This window comes from Lynx rufus, unplaced genomic scaffold (genome assembly GCF_022079265.1).
Source record: "Lynx rufus isolate CCGP_SWC_20201006 ecotype Redwood Valley unplaced genomic scaffold, mLynRuf1.p SCAF_17, whole genome shotgun sequence".
In the NCBI taxonomy this organism is placed as follows: Eukaryota; Metazoa; Chordata; class Mammalia; order Carnivora; family Felidae; genus Lynx; species Lynx rufus.
The window spans coordinates 6,602,004-6,629,278 of record NW_025814831.1 but is presented as its reverse complement, the minus strand read 5'-3'; the positions used below and the strand labels follow the sequence as shown (position 1 = coordinate 6,629,278).

At 46.9% G+C, this 27,275-nt stretch overlaps 2 protein-coding genes across 4 annotated transcripts in view; one reads left to right on the top strand and one right to left on the bottom strand.

The window, feature by feature from the left end:
• Positions 1 to 17,582, bottom strand: part of SETD3 (SET domain containing 3, actin histidine methyltransferase) — an 80,356-nt gene extending 62,774 nt beyond the window's left edge. For both annotated transcript variants that reach the window (XR_006962142.1, XM_047080125.1), the window contains exons 1-2: positions 17,479 to 17,582; positions 1,942 to 2,051 (exon numbers count right to left, since the gene is read on the bottom strand). Coding sequence is in view for 1 of the 2 variants with exons in the window: in XM_047080125.1 (XP_046936081.1) it covers positions 1,942 to 2,044 (103 nt within the window). In the remaining variant the exon portion in view is untranslated. The remainder of the gene's footprint in view (positions 1 to 1,941; positions 2,052 to 17,478) is intronic.
• A 557-nt stretch (positions 17,583 to 18,139) lies between these two features.
• CCNK (cyclin K) overlaps positions 18,140 to 27,275 on the top strand; it is a 29,236-nt gene continuing 20,100 nt past the window's right edge. The window contains exon 1 of one of the 2 annotated variants that reach the window (XM_047080123.1): positions 18,140 to 18,208. The gene's annotated coding sequence lies outside the window, so the exon portion shown is untranslated. Of the gene's footprint in view, positions 18,209 to 25,998; positions 26,175 to 27,275 lie in introns of those variants that run through there. The other variant, XM_047080124.1, reaches the window with a different exon arrangement.

Sequence of the window (27,275 nt, the reverse complement as noted above, 5' to 3'; positions counted from 1 at the left end):
TGTTTTTTTTAAGTTTATTCATTTATTTTGAGAGACAACTGAGAGAGAGGCAGAGAGGGAGAGCAGGGGAGGGGCAGAGTGGGGGGAGGGAGAGAGAGAATCCCAAGCAGGCTCCATGCTGCCAGTGCAGAACCCAACGTGGGGCTCAAACCCATTAACTGTGAGATCGTGACCTGAGCCGAAACCAAGAGCTGAACACTTAACTGACACCCACGTGTCCCTACCATTTTTTTAAAGTAGGCGTCATGCCCACCGTGGGGCTCGAACTCACGTCCTCGAGGTCAAGAGTCGCACACTCCCCCCAACTGAGCCAGTCAGGCACCCCCCCTGCTGGTTCACTTTTAAAGGACAAAGGTACCACAGCCACGATGATAAACGTGGCAGGTATAAATCAGACGTACTTTTCAAAGCATATAAACCCTCTGAAACCATCCACATGCTTATTAACCTGGGGCCCCGAACCTAAGTGTGAGCACTGAACTTGCACTGACGGGTGGTCCTCAGAATACACCTGTACGTGGGGAAATCTAAAAAGCTAGGCTATGATGCAAAGCATTTCCCTTTCCCTAAAAACTCTTCTAGGGGATTAAAAAAAAAAAAAAAAAAAAGGCAACCTTAAAAGTCAACGTTTCTTTCTAGTTAAGCCCTAGAACAGTGGCTGTCTGAAGGAACCAGTTAAATCGGACATAAGGACAATTACTCAACAAACATTTCACACCCGTGTGTAAGGCTCTATATTAAGCACGCTCTGGAGGAGTCACAAAAGAGACAGCACAGTCACTGCTGACCAGGAAGCTGAGACTCTGCGGGAGGGGCCAGAAGCGAAAGGCAGCACTCAGACCGGTGCCGGGCGTTTCTGGAGGCTGTGCTCTGGGCACCCGGCCTGTCAGCGAGCTCTTTCCTCTTCAAACAACTGTAGGAGTTTAAAGGAGCGCACTCTTCCCACGGCCACCCTCGTCTTCTGAGGAAAGAGTGTCTGTGGTAAATAACACCACCCAGCCCTAACCACGTGGACTCCTAACTCTTACGGCTAACCAGTCACTCTTCCATCGGCAAACCCCGACGGAGGCCCCGGAATACAAGACAGGGCCTGTCCACAAGCTGCCCGCCGTCCGGTGGGGGACAGAGGAGGCAACGGGTCAGCACGTCAGGGCTCTGCGGGGGCCCACGCTGTCCACAGGAGCACCCAGGGTGGGACCTGACCCGACTCGCTTGCTACCTGCTGCTGGCAACGGAGAGACAGTTAAGCGTGCGTTTGGGGTTTGGCCTGTCACATAATCTGAGCGTATAAGGAAGAGGAGGCAAACGTAGGTAGTTAATACAGGGACCCCAGCCAAGTTGGAAACCTACATAGCACCGATTTAAATTCACAGTGAAAAAAGGAATTTACCAATTTATACTAACTTACTGAAGCAAGTACAGGCACTTAACAGATACTTAATGTCCTTGAACCAAGAAATCGGAAAACTATGACCAAATCCCTAAAACTAAAGGGGAGCCATTCTGACGAGGGAGCAGAGTTCCAATGGTTTGCTCTCCGGGAGGCCCGCTGCACTCGCCTCGCACTGCTGTGGACCCCGAGGCTCACAGGGCTTACGCGGCCTGTCCACGGTGGTCGAGCTGGTCCCTGCCCACCGGGACCCAGGGGAGCCCCTGTTGTGGGCGGCTGCGCTAGAGAAGCTTCAGGTACACGGTTTCACCAGGGCCTCATTCCTCCCTACCCGCTGTCAATATCCCAGGTTTATTACAGTAGGGGAGAGTGGGGGTCAGAGCAGTTCCAAAAGTTGCCCAGCTCACGTGGCTAATAAGCCAGGATTTGAACCCCAGCCTGTCCCACTTCCCGCCTCGCCAGGCCAGAGACTGACCCGTGTGGCCTGAGCATGCAGAGCGGAGAAGCCTCGCAGCCCCGCGTGAGGGCGGGGAGGCCTGGGGGGAACTTACTCTGTAACAGCTCACTGGTCAGGTTCAAGGTTTCCTTCGGCGACACACTTGCTGTGGCACCAGTGCCCGATTTCTGCGTTTTCACTCGACTCTTCTTCCCCATTTTCTGACTACAGAGAAGAGAGAGAAAAGGCAAAATGCATTACGTTTCCAAAGAATCAAATCAAATAACGAAACACGGCACAGCAGCGGCTTAGCCTCGAGATGCTAACATTTTACTTCATGTGCGTCATATCCTCAAGTTTCCTTCCAGAAAAAGAGATGTGTGACAAGTATTAGTATTTGGAGGCTCCCAAACAAACAAACAAACGAAAAAATCGCTTTACTTTCTGGAAGAAGAGTTCCTTCCTTTTCACCTACAAAAACCATAGTAGAAGCAAATGTTACTCCGGAACTTTTTCAAGTGACACAGATTTTACCGTGCACGCTCCAATGCTTACCCCCCGACACTACACAGAGAAAGATTTTGTATCCACACGTGTAACACGAACCACCATACGGGCGCAAAAACCTATATTCTCTCCCACTTTGCTTTAGAAGAATCATCGCCCATTGGCAGCAACTGTATCATGAGCAGTAGATTACGGACAAATGCTGAAGACATTTGAGAGCTCAAAGACGCTTCGGAGAGGTACTCTAACGCTGCCATTCTGTCTCGCTGGAGAAGTCAAGCCCGGGGTTTCATCCCAGGAAAGCGACGGCAGTCCCCCGCTGGAACAAGGTCTCCCCGCGCCTCCCCCCACGAGCCTGGTAGCCTCTCACAGGTAGGAGACGTGACAACAGTCCACAGCAGGTGACACAGTGGGACACAAAAGCACTAACAGCATGCTGGGCACAGACTGGGAGAGGATGCTCGTCTGAAAACGCTTTAAATTTTTTTTTAATGTGTATTTTTGAGAGAGAGAGAGACAGAGCATGAGTGGGGGAGGAGCAGAGAGAGAGGGAGACACAGAATCTGAAGCAGGCTCTAGGCTCTGAGCTGTCAGCACAGAGCCCGGTGTGGGGCTCGAACCCACAAGCTGTGAGATCATGAAGTCGGACGCTTAACTGACTAAGCCACCCAGGCGACCCTGAAAACGCTTTATAACAAGGAGCCTCAAGATGTGCCTTGAAGAAAGTAAGGGATTGGGATGGGTGGGGCAATCCCAGGCAAGGGCAGGAATGAGGGAAGTACGAGGGGGCCCCGGGGGGAGAACATGCCTGGCTGGAGAGGTGGCCCCCTGTGATCTTAGCACCCGCCCCCTGCCCCCACCGTGAGTCGGCCACCTGAAGGAAGCTACAAGCGCCCTGAGGAGTCTGGCCCAGGCGTTCCTCCTCCAGAGAGCAGCACTTCAGGACAACAGCCCAGCAAGATGGAGAGTGCTCAGCCAAGAAGCTACTGCAGCCATCCAAGCACTGATCAATGACCGACACTGCAACGCTGCTCCACGGAGCCCTCCCGAGTTACATTTAACCCAAAGGGGAACCAGAAGGCATGCTCTGCCCCATTTATTTTTACAAAAGGAAAGGACTCTTGTAGTGTGGAGATGAGGGATGGGATAAAAGGTTGCAACGTCACACTCTCCCACCGCAGAGATGATCCCTGACCTCATCTGAACGGAAGCCAGGCAAATATGGCCCATGTGCTGAAATAATAGAAAATCGCACACCCTGACTAGGATATGTATCTAACACGTGGGTATAATGTGTAACTTTATGTATCTAATAAGTCTTCTCAAACAGTGTGCCCTACACAGTGTATGCCATCCCGGAATCAGAAGGAACAGGTAAAAATACCTAAAACTTTTGCAGCAAGGAATTAGTTGCTTTGAGATCAAAAGCAGAAAAACAAAACAAAACAAACAAAAACCTGGGGGGGGGGGGGAGGACGGAAGCAGGAAGAGCTTAAGCCCCTTTTCCTGAACTTAAGGACTAGCTTCTGAAAGGAGAGAGACGCTCCCCACGTGCACATGTCACTTGCTCACGGCCAAGCCGAAGGCACAGCCTGATTGGAGCACCTCCCATTCTTCTCTGCATCTCGGGCTCTCTGTCCACTGAGAGCATGTCTGGCAGGAACCACTGAACCTGACCACAAATAACTAAAACTACCCAGGAGTCTAGAAAGATTTCTTTTAGGGTGGTGATTTTTTGTATTCTTTTCTTCCTTTTTTTTTTTTTTAAATTGAAGTGCAGCTGACATACAATATTATATTAATTTCAGGTGTGCAATTGAGCGATTCAACATTCGAATACATGGCAAAGTGATCGCCCTAATTCTAGCTGCCACCTGCCACGGCGCAAAGTTGTTACGGTATTAACAACTCTATTCCCGGTGCTGTAGTTACATCTCTGTAACTTACTTGTTCTATAACCAGAAGTCTGTCCCTTTTAATCCCCTTCCTCTATTTTACCCATCCCCCTGCCCCCAAAGGACTTTAACCACACTTCTAAATACAGCTCCGTGGGAAGAGCCATAGGAACCAACCCCCGTGAGTGGTGGGCTTGTTCGGCCTCTCCCTTCAGTCCTGCTGGCAAGACTCTCGTGTATCAGGCTCCAAACAGCTTAAGAACATCACTTTGGGGGTGCCAGGGTGGCTCAGTCAGTTAAGCATCTGAGTTCTGCTCAGGTCATGGTCTCACAGATCGTGAGTTCGAGCCCTGCATCAGGCTCTCTGCAGTCAACGCAGAGCCTGCTCCAGGTCCTCTGTCCCCCTCTCTCTCTACCCCTCCCCTGCTCGTTCGTTTTCTCTCTCTCTCTCTCAAAAACAAATAAACATAAAAAAAAATTAAAAAAAAAAAAAGAACATCACTTTGATGAGGCGCCCCAGGCCCTCCCCTTCTCCTAGCAGACCTGGGGAACATGAGCTGGAGACAGCCATGCTCTCATGCACCGGCCCTCACCGTGTGCGGACCCACCACCAAGCAGGCCTCTTCATTCTGCCCGCAGCCCCTTACCTCCCGCAGATCCTCCTGCAGGGACCCCCCAACTGCCATCACTCCCAGCATGGAGATACCTGTCTGATACGCTGATCATTAATTAAAAGAGCAGCACTGACCCTTACGTGCAGTACTTACACTCTGCAGGTGCTGGGCTAAGACAGAACTCCTCATTTGATCTCCCTAGACCCCTCTATCATCCTCATCTTTAAAAACATTTTTTTAATGTTTATTCATTTTTGAGAGAGAGAGAGAGAGAGAGAGAGAGAGAGAGAGACAGAAAGATGGCGTGAGCATGGGAGGAACAGAGAGGACCCACAGAATCCGAAGCAGGCTCCAGGCTCCGAGCTGTCAGCACAGAGCCCGAAGCGGGGCTCGAACCCACAAACCGTGAGATCATGACCTGAGCCGAAGTCGGACGCTTTACCAACTGAGCCACCCAGCACCCCTCATCCGCATCGTTTAGATGACATTCTCAGAAAGGTGAAGTCCTTCAGCTTTGTCCAAGGTCACACATCGGGTAAGACGTGCAGCCGGAGTAGAACTCAGATCTGCCTGGCTCCCGAGCTGGGCCACTGCCCTGCAGCTGTTGAAACGCAGAGCAAAAGCACAGGGCACTGCAGGGGGCAGGAGGGCTAAAAGGTCTTTCCAGACCCGATGCCCAACAACACCCTGCCAAGCGCCCACACCCCTGGATGTGGCCTACTGCCACCTGCTCCCGCCCACCTTCTGAATTCACCTCTCGCTTACATTTTGACACTAGCCTTTTACATGTCTGGGCCCAAGGCCATCCCTAACACGCAAATCCGCCCCGTGCTGCCATCCCTGCCGCAGCACCTCAGGCTCCAGCAACGACAAGGACACCCAGCCCTCGTGTGGGTGTCATCGCACACCTCTATGCCCTGTCCCACTATCTCGCCCACCTCACCCCTTGCCGCCAATACTTGAGTCGCCTGTGCAGTAACTCACTTCCTCTAAAAGCCCTGCCCAGGCATCACCTTTAAAGCCTTCGTGATCCTCTGAGCTGCAACAGCCCCTCCTCTGTACCACTTCTCCCACTACTGGCTCTCACTGCACTGGAAGTCTTGCTCACACGCCAGCTTTCCTCCTGGACAACGGGCTCCTTGAGGCACCATGTCCTATTTCCATTTGTGTCCCAGACACCCAGCCCAGAACCCAGCCCAGAGCAGGCTGTCTGCATACGGTGCTCATGAGCTCCCAGGAAAAAGAATTCTCTCCTTGGGCAGTTCTTAGGTCAAAATCAGTATTGCTGAAGCTCCCACCCAAGTTTCTGTCTCCTCAGAACGTTAAGATGACGTCTAATTTCTCCTGCAGGTGAGAGACCACTAAATATCTGGTCACAGTGATTTGAAAACACAATAGATTCCTTTGGCAATAATACTCTACGGTGGAATACTTAAAACTCAATTGTCCTCATGATTTCTTTCCCTTACGCCAAAAAACTGCCGGCTTTTAGAAATGAGTCATAGGTGTAGGGATACAACGCAGGTCAAATTTCCAAACACATCGGTCAATTAGCACCAAGGAGAACAGGTACCTGGAACATACTCTGCAGAGGCCAGGGTGGGGGGCGGAGCTACGTTTATAGAAACAGTCACTGAAGCCCAAACCACTTAAGACCTTCACCTCCAGTTGCTCCCCTCCTTACGGCTTCATCTCCCTGCCTCCAATCTCCTTCTCCAGCACACGTGGACAGCTAGCCTTTACAGATGGAGGCATCAAGTGCCTGATAAGTGCTCGGCCACTGCCGGGAGGTATCGACACAGCCAGCACTCACGGAGCCTCCCTCATGCGTTCCCAGTCCTAGCTGTCCCCAGCAAGGGACCAGCATTTCGACTCTAGTATCACACCTTGTTTTGTCTGTTCCCGAACTTCCCATAACAAATACGTAGACTTCTTTTGCTCGACACTAGGTCTTTACACAGCTCACAGGGTGGTCCCACCTCCCCAGCACAGCCCTCAAGGTCCATCACACCTCATCTCATCTCATCCGGCTGCCTTCACTCTACCCCTCACCTCTTCACACGGCACACTCCAGGGATATGCTCATTCTCCCGGTTTTCTAGAAAGAAGCTATCCTCCACTACCCTTTTCTCACCTCCTGGCAAAATGTTTCACAAACTTCAAGACTCAGCCCAAATACCCTCAAGGTCCTTGAGGAAAGTCTAGGCTCCTCCATTAATTTCATAGACTTGAAGCCATGAATGTTAGCGACAATGAGTCAAGTTCAAGGTGATGAACAGATGCTAAAGTCCTGGATTACCTTGAGATTCAGTCTTTTGTGACTCTTTTTGGAGTGTTTCCCTCCCACAGAGATAGAGACCCTATTGGAGAGAAAGCTGCTCACTCAGGAGAGGCAGTAAGAATCTTACATACAGGCATCCACTCACTTCATCTTAATTAAGGTGGGAGGGTTGTCTGTCCTTGTCTCCAGGGACCATACCTACTTAGGGCACAGGGTCATAGATCCAGGCCAGGGTTTAATCTGTCCTCCTGGAAAATAGGTTTGCACCGACCCCCTCTTGGAAAGCTCCCCGGCTGACCTGGACTTGCTCTGCCTGGGAGCCCCCACTGCTCTGGGGCCCCTGTGCCCTTAATCAGAGGTGGTTATGGCCTTAGTTGCCGAGCCTGCAGTTTGCGTGAGGAGCTCAAGATTCTTTTTTTTTTTTTAAGTTTATTTATTTATTGGGGGTGGGGGGAGGGAGGATGGAGGAGAGAGGCAGAGAGAGCGGAGGAGACAGACAGAATCCCAAGCAGGCTCCGCGTTGTCAGCGTGAAGCCCAATGCAGGGCTCAAACTTGTGAACCATGAGACCAAGAGTGAAAATCAAGAGTCGAATTCAAGTCAGAGGCTTAACGGACAGAACCACCCAAGCGTCCCAGGAACTCAAGACTGTGAAGGGTGGGGTTCTCGGCACCCGGTTCTACGGCCCAGCAGCCAATCGTCTGAACTCGTACGGCCATCGGTGTCTGTGACATTTGTTTACTTCTAGGTCAGATACGGCTTAGCGCCAGTTCTAATCTCTGTAGGAAGCCCCAACTCACAGTATACCTGGACAGCACAAGTCCCACATTTACTTCTTTTCACCCCAAAGACCATCAGGCTCTCTCCCCGTTTGCCAGCTCCCTGCACACTGCCCTCCCTCAGCCCCTGGCCTGGCGGTCGTTCCCTGATCCACACTCTGTCCTCCATCACCGAGGCCTACGGGCCTTTCCCCCATGGTGGCCGTGTGTCTGAGTCTTGGCTAAGACCCCACCTTGCCTGTGGTCGCCCTCCCTGCACTGCCAGGGCCCAGCTCTGGAGCCTCCGTGGCCTCACCCACCGCAGCCTACGTTACCTTCGCACCCGTTTTATGCACCGTCTCGTGGCAGAAATACAACAAACCTTCCGTCTCTAAATTACCTGTAGGTGTAGTATCGTGTCATGGACACAGATGAGGGTCAAGTATCTGTTCAATGAAAGAAAATCTTTGGATATCATTTTGGATGTGTTAGTATTGCCCGTGGGTAAGATTTTTTTTTTTTAATATTTTTTTTTCAACATTTTTATTTATTTTTGGGACAGAGAGAGACAGAGCATGAACGGGGGAGGGGCAGAGAGAGAGGGAGACACAGAATCGGAACAGGCTCCAGGCCCCGAGCCTGACGCGGGGCTCGAACTCATGGACCGCGAGATCGTGACCTGGCTGAAGTCGGACGCTCAACCGACTGCGCCACCCAGGCGCCCCGCCCGTGGGTAAGATTTACTTCCCATCACAGCAGTACGATTTTGTGTCAAAGCACCATTTCCATATACTCCCCCACCAGTGAATAAAACATCAGCCAAAATGCAACATTGACTAAATATTTATCTACTGCTACTAAAGAACTAAGAAGAGGGGCGCCCGGGTGGCTCAGTCGGTTGGGCGTCCAACTCTTGATCTCAGCTCAGGTCACGATCTCATGGTTCATGAGTTCAAGTCCAGCATCGGGCGTGAAGCCTGCTTGGGATTCTGTCTCTCCTTCTCTCTCTGCCCCTCCCCTGCTTGGGTGCACATGGCGCGCATGCACGCACGCACTCTCCCCTTTCAAAACAAATAACTGAAAAAAAAAAAAAAGAAAAAGAACTAAGAAGACTCTTAAAAGTAAATATATAAATTTTTATATATGCATAAAATATATGGAATTCACACTTGAAGTTAAAAGTTTCTTTCAGGAGTCCATGGTTTATCATTAGAAAAGCTCTAGTGTATTTTTCACAACAGAAACTCCCGGATAAACACAAATGCAAAAGTTTTTAAATGTTTTTGGTCTCTCAGAAAGCAACAAAGCAGCGACGAGTCCACTTCCAATAGAAAAAGAAAAAGAAAAAGAATAAAAAAGGGGGGATTATGGCCCAAGCACAGCTTGAAGCTCTGTGAGCTATTGTGACCAGGGCCCAAGTGTCCGCATGGGGCTCTGCCCTGGTCAGACACATCCCTGCCACAGCCGGCAGAGAGCGCGCTGACGACAGCCATGCCATGTCAGGGAGCTTAAACACGGCTGTGACTTGGCCAAGAGCGCACAGCCATCAAACCGTGGACCCACAGCTTCCAACCCGAAATGTGTATTACTCCCAACACTGAGGCAGGCTCTGGACATAGATGTAGCCAATGAACCACCTGTCCTGCGTCTGCGTGCCCAGGACTACGCCAGCTGCGGGGGAACACAAAATGAAGGCAGGCCAGACGTGCGGGCCTCAAGGACGATGCGGTGCAGAAACAAGACCCAGCATGCACAAGTCCTCAAAGACCTAGGAGAAGGAGCTAGAGAGGGCCAAGGAGCGAAGTACAATTAAAGGAGGACTACGCTTCAAGATGCAATTTGAGAAGATGCTAGAATCCAGTCTGAGTGGTTTCCTAAATTCAACCCCTTCTGCCTTTTTTAGCTAACAATGTTGATTTCCTCCACCTCAGGGATTGGAAATAAGTACTTACCTTTTCCATTTATGATTCAAGAATGTGTTACACACAATGAGTAATTTTCATTGTGGTTCAGCTGATCTGGGGCTAGAGTCCAAGTTTCAACAAATGAACAAATAGGTAGCCTGAACATCCTTTGTGCCCCTAGCGGATAAAAACCACCTACCAGAAATTCAGCAAGTTCCTACGGAGACCAAATATTTATCTCCAATATTTATTTCAAAAATTTATATTAGAAAGATATAAAGAGGTCTAAATTAAGTATGTGTACACACATTTACACACATACAGATATTCAAGACAAATTCCAATTATTACCCTGAAGGTACAACACCAATTGAAAGGGTTTTTTTTCCCCCAAAGTTTAGACTGAAAACTGGTATCATTTATAAATTCTTATGGAATTACCTGGAGACAAACCAAAGTAAACAGTCCAAAAAGAATTCAAACAATACTTAAGACAAAAGAAACTAAGTGGGAAAGCAATACAGGATTGATAGACAAAGCCATTCTACAAACAATTATACATACAGTCGTTCAAAGGAAGGGGCATCTGTAAGAAGGAACAACGGCAAGCCAGGAGTTTCACTCCTATCTATGCTTCTTCACCATGGAGATATTTTAACCATCTATAGAATCCTCAAAACGCGGCTCTTTAAGATGCCATAAACTATTTAGTAAAACCACCAACAACCTCTCCACTTAGTAGATAAAACTGACCTTAGTAAAGTATAAAATAAATGGTATATTCAATTATTTTAATTGCTAACTAATACACGTCTGGTATCTGTACTCAACAACCGCTCCTGACCAAGCAAGCGATTTTTCTATATATAATCTGTGCGGTGGAATAAAAAGTCAGGTTGGGGCACCTGGGTGGCTCGGTCAGTTGAGCATCCGACTTCAGCTCCGGTCATGATCTCAGAACCCGTGGGTTCGAGCCCCACGTCGGGCTCTGTGCTGACAGCTTGGAGCCTGGAGCCTGCTTCAGATTCTGTGTCTCCTCTCTCTCTCTCTCTCTGTGTGTGTGTGTGTGTGTGTGTGTGTGTGTGTCCCTCCCCTGCTCACTCTGTCTCTTTCTCTCTCAAAAAATATTTTAAAAAATAGTCAGGAGAAATTAGACAAAGCACATTTAGACAACTTGGCTGATAGGAGGGGGGCAGTGAGGAAGGGTGCTAGGCACTTTATACCCACTATTACAAAGTCTAGCTTGAGTACACGGAACAGAGACAGGATTCAGCTGGGTGGTTTTTGAGGGTTTTTTTTTTCCTAATTCTAAGTGGGAAGTATAGATAAATGTGTATCTTTCCTGAGTTGCTTTCAGGTAAATACAAATAGAATAAACATTTCTGATTACATTTTTTGGCAATCTATCCAGAAAGTTTGAGCTCTAACCCAGCATCTCCTGAACCTACCCAACTTTACAGCTGGACTGACTGCAGCAGAGAATTGTCCAAGGCTTCCTCCTACCTCAGGCACCCAGCTGTAAATGCACTTGGAAGGGAGTGAGAGAGCCTGTCTGATCTCTGTGCAGGAAGAAAAGAAGCTCACGAAAAGATCTGGTAGGCCATTAGGATCAGATTACTACATTCTGAATTAAACACACAAATTATAGGATGATGACTTAGGAAAATGAAAGCACTCTCAAATTGGAAAGTATTGAACTGTGCAATGTTTTCTCTCCTCCAGAAACTGATAATGAACACGCAGTCCCTGCACCACATGCTACCGGGTTAACTGAAACTAACACGTATGGGAAACATGTGCTCTCTCCCTACAGTGGCAGGGCCTATCAGCAGGTTCAAGCCACACGAACCCTACCGGTTTAAGGAGATACCTGGCACCCATCATTCCAGTCCCTATCGAAGGAGGTACCGATGTGCCACAACTCCGAAGTACCAAGAGGTCAAGGCAAGCAGGCAGGCAAGAAGGGGAAGCCTCCTTCAAGCCAAGTTTCAAGCCAGTAGCTACTTAAGTAGCAGGATGAACGCAGCCCTGTAAATTGCATGTACGTAAAATTTCAATCTCTGTACAGAACCATTTACAATCTATAAGTAGACAGGGGCAGGTAGATACACACACATTTGAGATTTAACAAAATACAGATGTTTCTTGCTTTCTACAGTGTTTTTTGCGAATTTCCCACTAATTTACACAGTAATTTTAGAAATGCTTAAACCATTTCTCATTGACTTTTCAATATATAATAGTTTCAGTTTTAAACTGCTGTTGAATTAAACTGTAAATACACTTAAAATGAGGCTCCTATTTAAAGGAAGCTGAAAAAAAAAACCTCTCAGAAAGCAAAGAATCATTTGGTATCATGAATAATCATTTCTTTTATGTCTTTCTAAAAGAAAAAAGAAAAACGTTAAGTGAAGAAACAGCTGTAATCCGTCAAGAAATTACCTTCGAACCACCCACATTCCTCCCCTAAGATTTGAGATTCTAGAACTGTGGAATATGGGGCTCGGAAGAGACTTTTGGGGTTATCTGTGTTAATGCTCAACCCCGCACATGTTTAAAAGAACCCCACCCAGGGTCATGAAGCAATGATAGCCGTCAAAGTGCGCTGCTATCCACCGCCATGAATTCAGGTCTGAAAACGCTGGAGAGGCAGGGTGGAGGGTGTTGTGACTAAGAAACGCACTACTTGAGGCTTGCTGCTGCTAAGGGCAGGGACAGAGCGAGGGACAGAGCGGAGGTTCTGCGGGCACTCCTGTGCTTCCCGGGGCTGGAGCTGCTAACTGCCCGCTGCCGCGTGTGCATTTCCAGGTTGTGAGCCACTCCAGCACTACGTTGTTGGAAAGGTCATCATCTCCTCTGACCTGTCCCCCACTTCTGCCTTTCAAAGAGAAACGACTACCCTTCAAATTTTTGAAGACAGCACTCTGTTCCCCCACAAAGCCTTCTCTTCTCCCGGTTTAACATACTCCTTCTCAAAAGTGGACAAAACTCACTTAGGTATGTTCAATGAAGTTTTTTCTCCAGGCAACAAAACCCTTCTGATGAGCTCTGAGAGGGGCACAGTTCAGTGGGGATTGTCTTCCTGGAACTCGAATCAAGGGGATCTTAGGATTACGCCTGAGACTGCCCGGGCTTTTCTACGAGTCAAGTAAACAAAGGAGTGCATTCATTTGTTCAGTGCACATTTCTCGAGTATCTAATCTGAAAGGCACAGATGAGTGACACACAGTCCCACAGCCTTGAGGACAAAATGACAATCAACTGAAACCTTTGTTACACAAACGGATTTTCAGCAAGACAAGACGTACTGTATCAAGTGAGTGTCTGAACCGAAATGCAATTTTCATGCTGTCATTGTTTGTTTCCAGGCCACTGTCACCATCACCCCTACCACACACAATGTCCTACGGCAGGTCCCCAACGTGACGGTCTTCATCATGACTGCATCATTTGGGCACTTACTTTATCAGAAACTGAGGGAGGCATTTCACACAATAGAAAGAGAATCATACCCACTTTACAGATGAGAAAGTTGAAATTGAGAGAGGTTAAGAAACTCCACACAAGATGAAGACTCAGTTGGTAGCACAGCCTCACCAGCACACCCTGGTGGCAAACTTTACTGACACTCAATAGTGTTTCACGGATTCAGCTCAAAACCAACCCACTTGCGAAGGCTTGGAAGGCTGGTCATCACCTCTAAAGTTCAAAATAACAGTATTCCCTTACAGTAGCAAAACGTACCACGTAAAGGCTTTACCTCTTCGGCCTTTTTCAGGTAGAGAGCCGTTTTGCTAGCCTTGTCCAAACAAATGGGAGTTGCCTCAGCTTCAATGAGAAACTTCCAAATAAGCCTCTGCCCAGTCCCGCGTATCCCACATTGATCTCTGCAATGCCACACTCATGTCGAGAAACTGCAGAAACCACTTAGAAACATGTAGCAGTGCTAAGCCATTACAATCAACACACGGAAAACTTCGTTAATCATTAGCCAATATGGCAAAAGCAACTTTAATGAGTATTTTTCAACCCGAACCCTTCCTTTCTTTTAACTGTGCTCGCTGGAAAATTATTGATAGTGAAGAGTCAGGCCTGTTTACTGAGACTGAAAGCTTTAAATCACTCAGTCATGTGACTGTTTGCACCTTGCTAAATCCTAACGAATTGTGTCCTAAAAATGTGAAGAGTGAAACTCAGGATCGTAGATAGGTGATGAGCTTAAAACACAGCACATTTATTAAGAGTTCTATGTAGGGGTGCCTGGGTGGCGCAGTCGGTTAAGCGTCCGACTTCAGCCAGGTCACGATCTCGCGGTCCGTGAGTTCGAGCCCCGCGTCGGGCTCTGGGCTGACAGCTCAGAGCCTGGAGCCTGTTTCCGGTTCTGTGTCTCCCTCTCTCTCTGCCCCTCCCCCATTCGTGCTCTGTCTCTCTCTGTCCCAAAAATAAATAAACGTTGAAAAAAAAAAATTTAAAAAAAGAGTTCTATGTAGACACCCTGATTACATTCTCTGGACAATGCTTTAGTCCTTCTAGAGAAGAGTGAAAGCATTTCCTCCTGTTCTCTTTTCCCCTGCCCGCCCTCCACACATCCCCACCACTGAAGCTCACGCACGTAGCAGGTTATGATCTCACTCGGCTTGGTAATCAGCATCACTCAGATTCTTCTCAAAATCTTAACTTCAGGGTCGGGCTCGTCTTCCACGGTCAGCCAAAAGTGTTTGGGCTTGTCTTGATTACTAATTAACTTCTGCTTAGAAAGTACTAGAATAAGAAAGAACTTCAAAGTCTTAACTTTGGTATTTGACTTTCATAATCATTTAGAATCATTTTTCTTCCACTTAAATTTATTTCAGTTGCAAACTGTCAATACTTGGGCTCGTACCTCTTGATTTACACCTGTTCCTTTCTAAAACCTAGAGGAAATAAGAGTCTACACAGCTAATCTCTGGCTTGAGTTATTGGATGAATTTAACGACAAAAGTAGGACTTCTAATCTGGCCAATTCCGCTAACTAAGCTTTCTTTACATAATACTATCATTATGTTAAATAGGACTCGGAACGAACTGATATCCAAGATAAACATGTCTACGACCGCAGCGAGAGAAAAAGGATGCACAGCAAATCAAAATGTTCGTCAACGATAAGATGGGCCCAAATATAACGTGAGCAATTTGAGAAAACAACTGGCCACAGGCGACTTGCAAAGCGACCTAAGAATAAAGACATATTCACTGCTCTGTTAAAAAATGTTGAGTGCCACAATAGTAAGTGACTCCGGTTCCTCTAATGGGGGAACAAGATCATGGCTCCATTCCCAGGACTTAGGTACAAAGAGCGGAGACGCACTGGAAGCTCTTCCTCCCCACCCCCGACAGAAGCACCATGAACTAGCCAGCAAATCAGTCTCTATGGGAAAAAACAAAAAACAAAAAAAAAAAAAACCTGCCAGTGAAAGATAGTCCTCAAACTACACACACAAAAAAGATCTACTGTTATTAGCTGTGTTTCTAAAAGTTACTTCAGACTTGAGATAAGAAAAAAAAGGAGACTATGTAATTCAAACATTTAAGGAACTGGAAAGCCTCAAAGTGAACCGACAGCCAGTAAAAAAAAAAAAAAAAGAAAGAATCCAGAGTAAGTCTCAGCTAGCAGGTAAGATTTCTGCTCCCAGGCCTGCTCACATTCCACAGGCCACAAACTGTGTACCTGGTTTTACTGAATTCTGTAACTGCCTACTAAATCCTTCCACTACCAGCAGGCCTTGGTTGTACTCAGGTTGGCACTTTCCTCCAGCTGTCACCCGTCAGGCTCTTCTAGACGCGAAAGCATCAAGTTTTAAGGAGGCTGTTGTGAGCGCTCCTAACAAAACAGTTTTCCGGTGGTTGAACTTAAGAAGGGAAAAATGTTTCAGCACAACCTTTACATTTTCCTCATTTTCCAGCGGCTCTTCAAGCAAAGATTTAACCATTTAAAATGTGGCCTAAATGCTTGCCATAGGGAAGAGAAGATCAGTGAAGTGTTACTTTCTTACTGACAATCTTACTGCACTCTTACTGACAGAACTGAACAGAAACTTTCATTTCCACCGCGGAAAATGTTTCAATCTTCAAGTCCAACATCAATGCCACTGCCAGGAACAAAAGCACCAAGAGAGGTCAGCAAACTGAGGAAGAGAAGGAAAGCAGCAACCATTTTACCCTCTCAGGATGGAGTAGCATTTCAGACGTTAGCTTACAATTTTGAATAGGCTGAAAGGAGGGCAGGCAGGAAGGGGCAGCAGAAGGCTAAAAACTGAGGTTTGGAATTCCAATAAAGAGGTTGTTCTGTATTTGAGAACTTGGCTTTGCAAACTCCTTTCTGGGGCCAGAGAAAAACACTCCTCCTTAAATTGTTGGAACCTGACCAGAATATCAATCACAGCAGCCCCTGGGACTAATTTGGTAAAAGGCGGGATTGCACACACAGTAGCCTGCATAGGCACAATTTATCATGGTTCAAGCCAGTCTTGCCAAACTTTAACAGTGGAAAGCTGCTTTTATTTTGCTATATTCTTGAGTTAAATGCATTCACTTAAGATGGTAAGAAAAACCTCTCTAAGATTATTACTGGCTATTTCCATTTTGAAATACCAGCGGGGTCAACTGAGAAGAAACACAGGGAAGGGAGAGGTATCGTTTATACGTGATAAAATTCACTTTTCAGTGGCCGGTTCTACGAGTTGGGACAAACGCATATAGCTGTGGAACCAACACCCACAATCACGCTAGGAGCAGGTTCATCGCTAAACAGTGAACTCGGAAGGTCTTGGAAGCAAAAGTCACCTGTCAACAGACTTTAAAAGTACTTTCGCTTTTGAAATGACACGTCCCTCATCTGGAATCGCCAAGCAACACCCTGCAAGCGATCCTACACGTGCGGCTACGCGGCGGGGGCGAGGCCGCGCGGCGAGTGGCGCCCGCTACCCGGCGGCTCCCGTGCCCCGACGACAAGCGGGGCGAAGGCGGAGTCGCGGCGCCCGGCCGGAGCCGAGAGGAGGAAGAGTTTAAGGGCCGGAATGACAAACTCCAAAGCATCGAATTCTTCTCCCTAGTAGGGCGCCGAGCGTGTGGACCACGGCCAGGGCGCGTGGGAAGACAGATGACCTATTTTCAACGCCTGTTTTTATAGCTGGAAAGTGAGAGAGAGAAGCAGGGGCTGGTCCCCGGGCGCACCTGACGTTTGGGGAGCGGAACACAGAAGCCACACAGCCTTCACCCGGGCGGCGGCGGGGAGGGAAGGAAGGAAGGAAGGAAGGGAGCGCGGGCCGGCCGCACGCACAGCCCAGCCGCCCAGCGCGAGCCGGAGCCGCCCGGGCCCCACCCGGCGGGCGCCCAGCGACCGGCGCTCCCTGCACCTGCCGCCGCCTCCGGGCCGGCCGGACGCCCCCGAGGGGCTGCGGGCCGGGGAGGGGGGACAGAGGCCGAACGGCGCCCCCACCCCCGACCCGCCGGGGCCCCGCATCCGGCCTTCCCGCCTGGCCCTAGGGGCGCACACCGCCGCCCGCACCTCGGGCGCCGGCCGACCGGCGGGGCGCGCGCAGAACCTGGGCCGAGGGGCGCCGGCCGGGGCGGGGGACGTCCTCACCGCGCTCGGGGGCGGCGGCGAGAGTCTGCCCGCGAGCCGCGCGCGCCGGGGGACCGCCGCCCGCACTCACCTGCCCGCTTGCCCCTTCGCGCAGCGGCGGCGGCGCCACACTCGGGCCCGGACCCACCGTCCGCCTCAACCAAGCCCCAGGCGGCGGCGGCGGCGGCGGCGGCCGGACGGGAGGGGCGGGACGGCGGCCTGAGACGGCCCCGCCGCCGCGGCCCAACCCGGCTCCGCCCGCCCCCGGGCCCCGCCCCCGGGCCGCCGCCACCGCCGCCCATTGGCCCGCGGCTCCGACGCACGGGGGGCGCCCGTCAGCCAATCAGAAGAAAGTAGAGCTCTCCCAAGACGAAAGTGTCGCCAGTCTCTTCCCGGCCCCTCCCCACGGGTCAGCCGTCGCTGCGGGCAGGAGGAGGAGCCAGCCCGGGGGCGTTCTATTTCGGCAGTCCCGCCCCCCCCGGGGCGAGAGGGAATTCGGGAGCAACCGAACGTGCTAACGGAACTTGGACGCGGGAGGCGGGGCCCGAGGCGCCCGTTCTCCAATCAGCGCCTGGCGTGGGCGCAGCCCAGCCAATTGTGGCGCCGAAGCTGGCGGGGCCGAGGCCGTTCTGGCCCGCAGGCCCAATGGCTGGAGAGGAGGCCGTGCAGTACGGTTAGGGGTGGCTGGGCGGGGCCGCGCCCGGTCGCTGGTTTTTCGTCGCGGACGCAGCGAGATGACGTCGCTTCCCCGACATTCCACGTCCAAGATGGCCGCGGTTGGCGAGGAGAGACGTCGCTAAGGGGCTTGCCTGAGGCGAGAGGTGAGTGACCGACGGACCGCCGCTCACCTCCACTTCCCTGGAGGTCGGAGTAGGGTATGGCCATTTATCTCCGGCCATTGGCGGAGTCTCTTTTTCGGGATTCCGCCTCGCTCCGCTATCCCTGGTGCAAATCGAAGTTAGCGGGCGACGGCGGGGCTGCGGGTTGGGCTTCGAGAGAGTGTATGAGACACAGGAGCGGGGCAGGGAGGCCGACGCGGACCCTAAAACAGACAGCAGCCCTCGAAGTGAGGGGCGGCTAGGATTCGGGGACTTTCTAGCAGATGGGGAGAAGGGGCGGGGGGGGGGCGCGTGCTCTTAAACGCGCGCGCAGCCTCTGAGCCGCACAATCGCAGTGTACCTATATCTTCCCAGTATATTTCGCAGTGTTCTGGTCCCTGTCGAGGTTAGGCCTGAGACTTACTCTACGTCTGAGGTACTCCGACTTTGGAGCCTGAAGAACCACGTAACAGGGTGGGACTAGAAATAAGGAAAAGGAACTTCCGCGATTAGGTTCGTTCTTGCCGAGACGTCGTCTTTACCGATCCTCTTCTGGACTGTTTGGTTTGTTATTAAAGCAGTTCTTAAGAAAATTGAGGCGTAAGTCTGAGGTTGTCTGAAAGTACTTGGACTGTTACCAGCACCGAGCACGGTTGGTAACGCTCCCTAAACTTGGACTGCCAGTTAAACCGAGCTTTCGCGAAATCATCTGACGTTAGGCGCGACTTCTGAGAGCAGTTACTTGAGGGTGATCTCTTGTGGTTTTAAAGTAAACTTGATAGTGATTATGTATCTCGTTCTAAATCGCTCTTTAGATGTATCTAGTATGGTGCCTTTCATTTGTAGGCGCTCATTAAGGGTTTGTTTGAATGATGTTGCTAGAATGAAAACTCCATGAGGGGCTTTGTATCCTCAGCACCTAGAACACTGGGTGACGTATTGTAAGCTTTCTAGATTGTTGAATGAAGAATGGATGGATGATGGTAGTAATGGTGGTATTGGTAGACATTTTGGTTAAGATCGTTAGCGGCTTTAGATTGCTTGCTTGTTAAATAATCTTGACGGTAAATGTAAGAGTTATCCAGGATTATTTTATTTTATTCACAGTAACCACTCTTAGTGTCTAATTTTCAGGGTTTTTTTTTTCCTTTTGTCTCATTGTATTGCAATGCATCATTCAACCTTATTTGTTGATTCTTGCATAAAACATAATGGGTGTTTCGTTTTGAAAATGTAGTTTGCACCAACAAGCAATAAGGAAACATTCTAATTACTAAGGAGGTCCTTACATTTTCAATGCCACTTCTGAAATTGAATGTCGTAAAGAAAAAATGGTTTTAGCCTACTTTACCTAGGGAGATAATGTTTGAAAGCAGTGAGTTCGCTGAAGAAGAAAAATGGTTTGTTTGCTGTCTCTAAGAATTGGGTGAGGACCAACAAAATGAAAAGGAAGTTCAAGGTAATGGAGGAGATCATAAAGAACTTCAAATTGGATTAAATTCATTTCATATCTTTAGGGTCAGATAAATGATATACTGGCATACTTGCAGGTAAAATTGTAAAACCACTGTTCATAGCTTTTGAGGAATCTGAAAACAACAGTTAATGGTGTAAGACTGGAATCTGGTAAATATCTCAGATTTTGCAGAGAGCAGTTAGGTTGATGGCTCTTGGATGCTAGAACTTGTTACTCTATTTTAAAGCCTTGGTTTTGTTTTTTGTTTTTAATTTTTAAATGTTTTTATTCATTTTTGAGAGACAGATACAGAGTGCAAACAGGGGAGGGGCAGAGAGAGAGGGAGACACAGAATCCGAAGCAGCTCCAGACTCTGAGCTGTCAGCACAGAGCCTGACGCGGGGCTCGAACCCACAAACCACAAGATCATGATCTGAGCTGAAGTCGGACACTTAACCAGCTGAGCCACTCTGGTGCCCTGTGTTCTAGAGCCTTGTTGGGAGAGCAGAAAGAGTTTGTGAGTACTTGGGAAAGGAGAGCTCATTCCCTCAAACTTGCAGAGTTTCAACTAAAAAAAAGCCAGCCCGATGGCATACGTCTAATTACTTGTCCCTCGAAGTTTGCTACCTTGGTGGTGAATGAGGGATTGCTAGGCATGGGTCCATTTAGGTTTCCTGAGGACACTGAATGTATCTCCCTTCCTGTCCTAGTAGACACAAGAGACACATGTACACTGGCTAAGGTCTGCTTGGGTGGATTTATGTCCGTTGAAATTACCAAACCCCAAATGATTAATGGGTTGATGTCAGCCCGAAGACAGGTGTTTAGAGATGAGCTATAGGGCTCTGGTCTTGCCCCTACTCTGGTTAGCACCTTTTTTTTTTTTTTTTTTTTATTGCCAACTTTAAATACATGAGGCATACTCCTCACATTAATAAATGTACTCAAAACCTGTAGCTATAAAGAATTCTTAAAGGTTGAAACGATAGGTCAAAATTAACAAGATGTAAATTTGCCAGGTCAAATCTACAAAAGCTCATTATGCATATTTGAGACGAGGAAGACCAGATTTGGGGGGAAAAAAGGTGGGGGGGTGGATTGTAGGATGTAATGTTCCATTTGTGGAAGCAAAGTGTAGAATCTTCCCCAGATTGAGGGAAAGCGATATTTTCATCTAACGACAAATTGTGGCTCTGCCATTTACGACCTTTGTGAATTAGGCAAGCTGTTTCATGTCTCTTTGGTTCTGGTGTCTCCACAATAAATTGTGAGAATAAGAAAATATAGCTTGCAGGCATGCTGTGTCTCAATGGACACACAATGGACATGTTGCTGAGTATTGGTAATCTCCCTTCCCCCACTTGCTATGAAGATCGTGTAAACAGTGTTTTCCATTTTGGTTGCTAATGTTTAGGGGTTATCTTGAAACACTAAAAACCATGTTGAGAAAATAGAGATGTTTGTTTACCCTGGAGAAGAGAAGGGAATGGGAAAATTGTCTTCACATTTGAGAGGCAATCAGTAGATAAGGGAAAGGTAAGGATTCAGAGAGTTGTTGAAAGGCGGAAAAGTCAACGTTAAGACTAATACAAAAATAAAGGTGAACACCAGTTAGTGATGACTAATACAAAAATAAAGGTGAACACCAGTTAGTGATACCCAGCAATGCCATAGGTAAACTATTAATGTTTTGTAATACTAATTTGTAAACTATTAATGTTCATTAATGAAAGTGGCCAAATGAAGGTTAGTGAGTGACTAAGTATTATTTATTTAGAGGGAATTTCTGTACTAGGTGAGAAAATTGAGTAATGACCTTCACTATTGCTTCCAACATGTAGGTGTCCAAATTCTAAACTTGAAAATGCATTTCTTCTTTCATCATTTAAAATGCTATATCTAAAGCACATTCCTGGAAGATGTTGCTGAAAAGCTTTGACATGCCACTTGTTTATTGAGAGATTTTTACTTGTGGTGCTCGTAACCCTGAGCCATTTTCACAGTAATCATGAGCTGCTAATGAGAAAACCTGTAACTTTAGGGTCTTGTGAAAAAATCAATAAAGGGTAATAGGAACAGGGGTGTAGAACTGAGGTATGGACTTTTTCAGGGGAGTGAGGACTGTTTTGATTCTATTTATGTACATTTATTTTCACTTTCGTGTATTGTTTATTTGGCCCCGGAGTCTAAAGGCGCTCGCTCTCTCTCTCTCTCTCTCTCTCTCTCTCTCTCTGTCAAAAATAAATAAACATTTTACAAAAATTAAAAAATAAAAAGGGGGGGTGCCTGGGTTGGTTGAGCGTCCAACTTCAGCTCAGGTCATGATCTCATGGTCCATGAGTTCAAGCCCTGTGTCAGGCTCTGTGCTGACAGCTCAGAGCCTGGAGCCTGCTTCAGATACTGTCTCTCTTTCTCTCTGTCTCTCTCTCTCTCTCTGTCTCAAAAAAAAAAAAAAAAAAAAACATGAAAAATAATAATCTAAAGGCACTATGCTGGATTATTAGCATGGGGTTTGGCCCCTGGCAGCAAGGTAAAGCAGGCAGAGTATATCTGTGGTTTAATAAAACCATGTAGGGAGCTTGTTTTCCACTCCTGTGTCCCCCCCACTGGGTCCCGTCCCTTTTCCTCACTCCTCCCCTTTCCTCTCAGCACAGGCCTTCATACTCTATGGGGATGGGGTAGCATTTATTTCCTCCCCCTTAAGTGACTTTTTTTTCATTATCTTCCTCAAACTTTTCCTTCCCTCCTGTTTCAGAGAAAGAGCTTCCTCCCTGAGGTTAACTTTTTTACTATGCGTTGTATTATCCCTTGGCCATTTAACCCCTAGTGGCTTGTTCAGCCTCCTCTAGTGGCTCCTTCCCTTCTTGCCTCAGACATCTTTCACTCTCCTCTCCGCTGAGTAAACAAGAACCCTGTTTCATAGCCTGTTCATTCCTTTCACAGTCTGCCTTCTGCCCCACCGCACTTGTGCAAAGGTTCTGCTATTTACGTACGTGTGTTTCTGCTTTACGGAGACAGTTCACATACCACACAAATCACCCATTTAAAATAGCGTACAAGCCAGCAGTCTTCAGTACGGAGTTGTGCAAACATTCCTATAGTCAACTTTCAGTGACTCTAAGAACTCCCCACCAAAGTAACCTTTCCTTAATTCTTTGTTCTTTAAATTTTCTTCAGTGTTTGTCACTGTTAACTGCCACATCTGTCTCACAGCCCGTGTCCTTTGGTTTCTCTTGCAGTTGAAGTTACAAGTTTCCCACCTCTTGGACCATCCCTTCCCTTTCTTTCCTTTGGAGATTTTTCTGCTTTCTCAAGTTCAGTCTCCAGACCTCTTTTTTCACTTTCCATCCCTCCGCCTGCCACCATGACTTTAGTTGTCCGTTCTATTTGGAGGAATCCCAGATAGATATGTTCTTCCAGACTTCAGTCCTGTTTCTAGGTCTGATAGGTATTTCCATACAGATGTTTTGTGGGTTCTTCAAACCTAATATTTTTGGAACCCAAATTCTCCCTGCCCCAGGCCCCACCATCAAAACTACCTCCTTCCCCATTTTTCTTTTTAGTGTTACCCTCTCTGTCAGGCAAACAAGCTTGAAATCATCTCTTGCCTTTATTTATTTATTTGCATCACAGCCCAGTGTGGTTCTTGCTTCTTGTCTCAGCATCATCTTGAGGGAGGGAGACAAGCCCTCATCAGGCGGTACTTGAACAGCTACTTTAGTCTCCTAACTTGGTCATCTCCAAACAGCCCTGCCTCATTCTCTGCCCCCTTACCATGCCTTCTTGTTTTTCATGGCACTTGCCACTCCCTGATAAATAATAACATATTTGTTTCTCTTTGTCTCTGCCACTAGGACATGAGCTTCCTAGAACGTAAGTTTCAGGTAGGGCAAAGACCTTGCATCTCCGTTCCTGCTGTGTCATTGAGGCCTGGCTCATAGTAAATACTCAGCAAATATTTGAATGAGTAACTACATGCAGAACTGTTGGGTCGATATATCTTAAAGTAGATGTTCCCAGCTAGTGTGCTGTGAATACATTACAGAGATTTTGAGATGATGATTCCCTCAACCATTTGGCCAGTTGCTTTCTGCTCCACAAGAATGTGCATGGATGTTTGTTACTATTATTAATAATGAAAAACTGGAAATATCTCAAATGTCCGTTCACAGTAGAGTGGATAAGTAAATTATGTTTTATTCATAGAGCACTGTACAACAGAGTTTCTCAACTTCAACACCGTCAACATTTTGGAACAGTTACTTCCTTGTGGAGAGTCGTTCTGCACCTTGTAGATGTTCGGCAACATTCCTGGCCTCTACCCACTAGATGCCCAGCAGCAGCTCCCTAGTTATGATAGCCCAAAATGTCTGTAGACATTGCAAAGTGTTCCTGAGGGACAAATTCGCCCCTGGTTGAAAACCAGTGCTATACGGTAATGAGAATGAACGGGTACTGCTCTGTGCAGCAAGGATGAACCCCACAGACATAATGTGGAGCAGAAGAAAGCCATTGTGAAAGAGTGATATTCTACCATTCCAGGGTCCTTCAGAACCCTGCGAGACTCGTTGCTGGGACTAGAGGTCAAGATAGCAGTTACCTCTGGGGGAATCGTGGTTATAAGAGGAAAGAGAGAGTCCGGGATGCCTGTAGAATTCTGTTTCACAGCTGGATGGTGTCACAAAAGCATGTTCACTTTGTGAAAATTAGTAAACCATGCAGTTAAAGTTAGCGTGCTTTCCTTTTTGTGTGCTGTAATGCACTTACACATCGTGTTAATTTATAAAATCACTACTCATACATAAGCAAGCATTCTTTGGCTGCTGAGAGAGACTGACCCAGAGGGAATAAGGGAGACCTGGTCAAATAAGTGGTCTTACTTGAGTTTCCCCCACATTTTATAAAGTGAAAGAAGAGTACAAGGACTACTTGTTTATCTGTGGCCTAGACTGGACACATGTTAACATTTTACCACTTTACTATGTGAACCTATGTTTTAGATAAGCCATTTGAAAAAAGTTGCAGACATGATACTTTACCCGGAAGTACTTCATTCAGCCAGAGAATAGTGTATATAATCACAGTATCATCACTGTTATCCCTAAGAAAATTAATAGGCCCTAATAGCCTCTAGTATAGAGGCCATATTAAAATTTCTCTAATTGTTCGAAATTTCTTCTATATTTTTTTTGTTTTTGTTTTTGTTTTATGAGGATCCAGTCAAGATTCATACATTAGTTTGAGCATTATGCCTCTGTAGTCTTTTGAAATCTGGGACAGTTCCTCCCATCTTCTGTATTTTTCATGACATGGACTTCCTTGAAGAGATCAGGTCAGTTGTCTGGTGGAGGGTCACATTTCTGGATGTGACTAAAAGTTTCCTTGTGCCATTTGACTTGTTCTTCTACTCCCAGTATTTACTGTAAAGTGGAAGTGAGGTTTAAAGTCTCGGTTGAATTTAGCTTTTTAGAGGGAAGAATACTACATAGGTGGTTGATACTTCTTTGTATTGCATCATATCAGGAGGCCACATAATAGCAGGGTTTCACCCTATTAGTGATGCCAGGATTGATTGCTTTTGTTAAGGTAAAGGTACTTTTCTTCCACATTAATTAATACCAGTGCTAGCAAAGTAGACTTTGCTATATATATACATAAATTATGGACTCATGGATTGTTCATTCACTCCTTTACAGTCATTGTTATTTTTCTTTTTAATATTCAGATTCCCTGAATTTGTCCAGTGAGAGTCCACACTGGCTCCTGTGTCTTTTTAGAAGCTTCCATTACTCTTAGCACATCTCAGGCAGACCCCTATCCCAGACTGGAAAGGAGAAAGGAGACCTGTTTTTTTTTTTTTTTTTTTGTAGAGGGTAACTAAGATTTGGACACTGATGTGTTCCTGACTATAGGAATGTCGTTGCTCCTAGATACTTGCGGTGGACAGAGCTGGGATGTATGTGTATACATATTTTAACCATGATTTTTGTATTTTCCATTAAAATTTAACATTACAGGTTTTCCTTAACCTTTGATCTTATGCATATGTTTACTTTGAACTGAAAATCTTGATTCCTAACGACATCAACATTTATATCTCTTTGCTTTATCCTACGGTACACATACACAAATGGGTTGACAGTGAACAATAGTAATGCCAGTACCAACGAAGTATTACTGAAGAAGTTTAAGATTTCCTTGCAGTTCTTTTGTGCTTAGAATATATTTCACTCAGGATGGAACGAGATCGGGAATTACTTGTAATAGTTTTCCGTGTTTCATGTTTGGTATACACTGGGTTTATTCTGAGTTTTAGGGTTTGCTTTTTTCTTTTTAGTGTTAAATATTTACATGATTCAGAAGTCAGAGTTGCAGAAGGACTCGCGAGCCAACCCAAAAGAGCCACTTCCAATGGCTATATCTGGAATAGTTTGGGCAACGAAGTAAATGACGGTACTATTGGCTTATGATTCAAAGAATGAAACAAATACCGATGAGTCCATACTAATATAAGTAAGTGATTGAATAAATACATGAATGAGGGTGAAGAAACAGATCTTTCTTACAAAAGAACAACTAATGTTGAGGAAAGGAAGGAAGGAAATAGAAAGTCACCATTAGAACACCACAGTAATCGGGTCGCCTGGGTGGCTCAGTCAGTTGAGAATCTGACTTCGGCTCAGGTCATGATCTCACGAACTCACGAACTCACGAGCCCCGCGCTGGGCTCTGTGCTGACAGCTCAGCGCCTGAAGCCTCCTTCCCATTCTGTGTCTCCTTCTCTCTCTGCCCTCCCCCTCTCGTGTTCTGTCTCTCTCTCTCTCTCTCAAAAATAAATAAACATTGAAAAAAATTTTTTTTTACAATAAAGAACACCACAAGAATTGTTACAGGCAAGATCCTCAGATGAATGCTAAAATTAATGGGCGAAACTTGAAGGAGAAAAGGGGATAATTTGCTTAGTATTTTGCATTGCAAAATATTTTCCCCAAAATGCTCACTAATTACTGTGGTAGTTAGAACATCTGTCCTCACATTCATTGATACTTCTCCTTCCAGGAGATGTAGCTTAATTCCCTGCCCTTGAGGGTAGGCTAGGCCTTGTGATTCATTTCTAAGGAATAGAAAATGGAAAGGAAAAAATAGTAACTTACAGTGAGAAACCTGGCAAGACCCCATCTTAACCAAGTGGTCATGGTTAATATGGACAGTAGGTTCTGATACCTGATGTGGTGAGATGAGATGAGAAGGGCATTTCACCTCTGTGGCATTCTTCCCCAAAACTCCAGTCTGTTCTTGGGGAAACATTAGACAAACCTAAATCAGAGACATTTCATTCTGCCTGGTACTCTTTAAAACTGGCAAGCTCATGAAAAAACCAGGAAACGCTGAGAAACTGTTACTAGAAGATACTAAGGAAATAAGGCCCCTAAATGCAGTGTCGCATCCTGGATTAGATCCAGAACAGAAAAGGGATTTTTGGAGAAACTCAAAATTTGAGTCAAGGCTGTAGTTCAGTTGTACCAAAATTAATGTCTTCATTTTCGTAAACATACCACGGTTGTATAAGACGTTAACATTGGCGGAAGCAGAGTGAAGGGTATATGAGAATTC